A 2,899-nucleotide genomic window follows, 5' to 3' on the forward strand; every position below is an offset into this window, starting at 1 on the left:
TGCGCAAAGAAGCGCTTTTGAAATATCCACAGTGAAGGCCACCATGCATCGGCCCCTCCACGACATTGCTGTCATGGTCATTAACAACCTTAACTACTGCTATTATTGACCGCAGAAACCTTGAGCTCGAACGTTGCTTCTTAATTAATGTTGTCCCTTACCACAAGCAACAACCATTGCATCATTTCTTACTGTATTTCCTGCCTTGCAAAGCAATATCTCTGGGTTTTCCTACCTTACCAGTAGGATCAGCATTGAGGTTCTCCCCTCACCTTTAAATTTGTACCCTTTCACCTAACTATAACAACTACTAAACAGATCTCCTCCCCAATATATACTCCCCTCACCTCCCCCCCCTCCGCCACTCAAACTCTTCCTCTTCACAATTAGCAAACAGCAAGCAAGCTAGGTGCAAGAATCTTACGTAGCCTATAACGATGAGAAAGCAACTCCTCTCCCCATTCGTTCCTTTCTTGATGTTCTTCCTCTACAGCTCCACGACTGTTGCTCAAACCCCATCACCAGCACCTTCAGGTCCAACCAACATCACCGCAATCCTCGAGAAGGCTGGTCAGTTCACAACCTTGATTCGGTTAATGAAAAGCACCCAAGTGGCTGACCAAATCAACACACAACTAAACAACTCAAACCAAGGCCTTACAGTATTTGCACCACCTGACAACGCCTTTACTAACCTCAAAGCAGGCGCGCTGAATTCACTCAGCGATCAACAAAAGGTCCAACTGGTGCAATTCCACATCATTCCAAATTTCCTTTCCATGTCAAACTTCCAAACTGTGAGTAATCCCCTGCGTACTCAGGCCGGTAACAGTGCCGACGGCGAGTTCCCGCTAAATGTGACAACATCAGGGAATCAAGTGAACATAACAACTGGGGTTAATACTGCAACAGTGGCAAACACTATATTCACTGATGGCCAGTTAGTTGTGTATCAGGTGGATCAGGTCCTTCTGCCATTAGATCTCTTTGGTACAGCGGCTGCACCAGCACCTGCACCTTCAAAGCCTGATAAAGATGTTCCAGCCAAAGCTCCTGCAGGGTCAAAGGAAGATGCCTCTGTTGATTCTTCAGGTGCAACCATTGCAACTGTATCTATCAGTGTCGTGCTGATCGCAGCAATTTCATTGAAGCTATGAGTTTTTGTTTTCGGAAATTGATAAGGAGTTCTTGTTTTATTGATCTGTTGTGATTTGAACTGAGGTGGATTATTCTTTGGTTACTCTTCCTCTGCTCTTTTATGTAATGTACCATGATTGGCTGAGATCTTCCTCTCCACTCAATTTTTTGATCTTATGTTCAAATTTAAAGTTAATTGCAATAAAATTCCGATCCTGTAGATTGAAATTTGGATTGAAATCTAATCAATACAATCACCAATTATAGAGAATCGGATGCAAAACGATAATATAATAATGGAGGATACAACAGAAAGATGAATCGGAGCTCAGTGATTTCATTGAATCAACCAATACGAGTTATTGAACTTGGAAGATTTTGGAAGCAAAACTTTATCAAGGAATAAACTGATCCCGGGACAAACCCTCTTTTAATTGGCCATGATATACCTGTTAGTATCATTATTCAAATTAGTGTAAGGAATATGCTACAATAAAAGCAAAGAGAAGAGCAGACTACAAGGATCGATCAATTATCTGAGTAGATGGAGTCAGTGCTAGCTACTCTCTAGTCTTTTGCAACTAATAATTAAGGAAAATAAAGGGACACGAGGGAAAACTACTGTCCTGATGGGATTCATTTACCACAGAGAAACTACAATGGTGGAGAGATAATGAGTAGCAATAAAGTTTCAAGGGAGGATACAATATAGCTTTACCAAGAATTGAACTACCATTATTTGACCGTGAGAATCCAAAGGTGTGGATGAGGAAATGTAGGAAATTCATGCGTTATACTCTCTTACTGTTACCATACATGTATAAGTATATATTTAGGACTCTTAATATTAACTATTAAAGATTTTCTTATCATAGACTTATTGTATATCAAAATAACCTTCTATTTAGACTTCTTATATGGCAAAATAACCTGCAATGTATAAGAAATTTCTTTCTAATGAAGAATATTTTCTATAAAGTTAATAAATTGATTAACTCTCTTGCTACTTTAGTTTTGGCTTGAATATATTAACATTGTATCAGAGTTTCTTCCAAATCCTTACTTGCCTCTGTCTTTTCCTTTGGCTTCTGCTGTTCTTGCTTTACTCATTTTGGACCCATCTTTTTCATATTACTCTTAGTAGAAATTGTGCAGGCGAGAGAGAAGGAGTAGTTATTGGATCCTTTTCCAACTTTGTGTTATCTTTATTTTCTCAACTGCTATTCTTGACAGTTTTTGGTTTCAAAATCTGCAAATTTGTCCTACTTCTCTGGTGTTATTTTTGGCAGCTTCAGATCTTCCTTCTTTAGTGGTGTTCTCAGTAGTTTCATAACCATTCTTCTTCATTTCAAATATTGGGTTTCTAGTGCAACACTTGGCTGTTTCAGATCTTGTTTTTCTGCTGTTAGTCTTAGTAGTTTCAGATCAGTCTTTTTGCTGCTATTCTCGACAACTCTTGGCTTTAGAATCTAGTGTGTATCCCTCTTCCATTGCACTAATTCCCTGTCAGTTTTAGTTTTAAAATCTATTTCTTTTCAGCTTTATCATGTCTTTCGATAAGCTAAACTTGTTCCATATCTATTTTAATGAGAAAAATTATTCTGCTTGGAAGTTTCAATTTTAATTATTCGTCAAAGGGAAAGAATTATGGGGTATACTAATGGGAGTAATCCTGCACCTACAGATGCCGATTCTTTGTCTATATGGGCTCGGGTTATGACCTAGATCCTTAGCTCAATAAAACCTTATCTTGTTCTCAATT

At 38.6% G+C, this 2,899-nt stretch overlaps 1 protein-coding gene across 1 annotated transcript; it reads left to right on the forward strand.

The window, feature by feature from the left end:
• Positions 1-238: 238 nt before the first annotated feature.
• LOC105142574 (fasciclin-like arabinogalactan protein 11) lies at positions 239-1,368 on the forward strand. Its single transcript, XM_011050264.1, has one exon. The coding sequence runs from the start codon at positions 438-440 to the stop codon at positions 1,155-1,157; it is 720 nt and encodes a 239-aa protein (XP_011048566.1). The 5' UTR covers positions 239-437; the 3' UTR covers positions 1,158-1,368.
• Positions 1,369-2,899: the final 1,531 nt, after the last annotated feature.

Source organism: Populus euphratica, unplaced genomic scaffold, assembly GCF_000495115.2.
Source record: "Populus euphratica unplaced genomic scaffold, PopEup_1.0 scaffold242.1, whole genome shotgun sequence".
NCBI classification, from domain to species: domain Eukaryota; kingdom Viridiplantae; phylum Streptophyta; class Magnoliopsida; order Malpighiales; family Salicaceae; genus Populus; species Populus euphratica.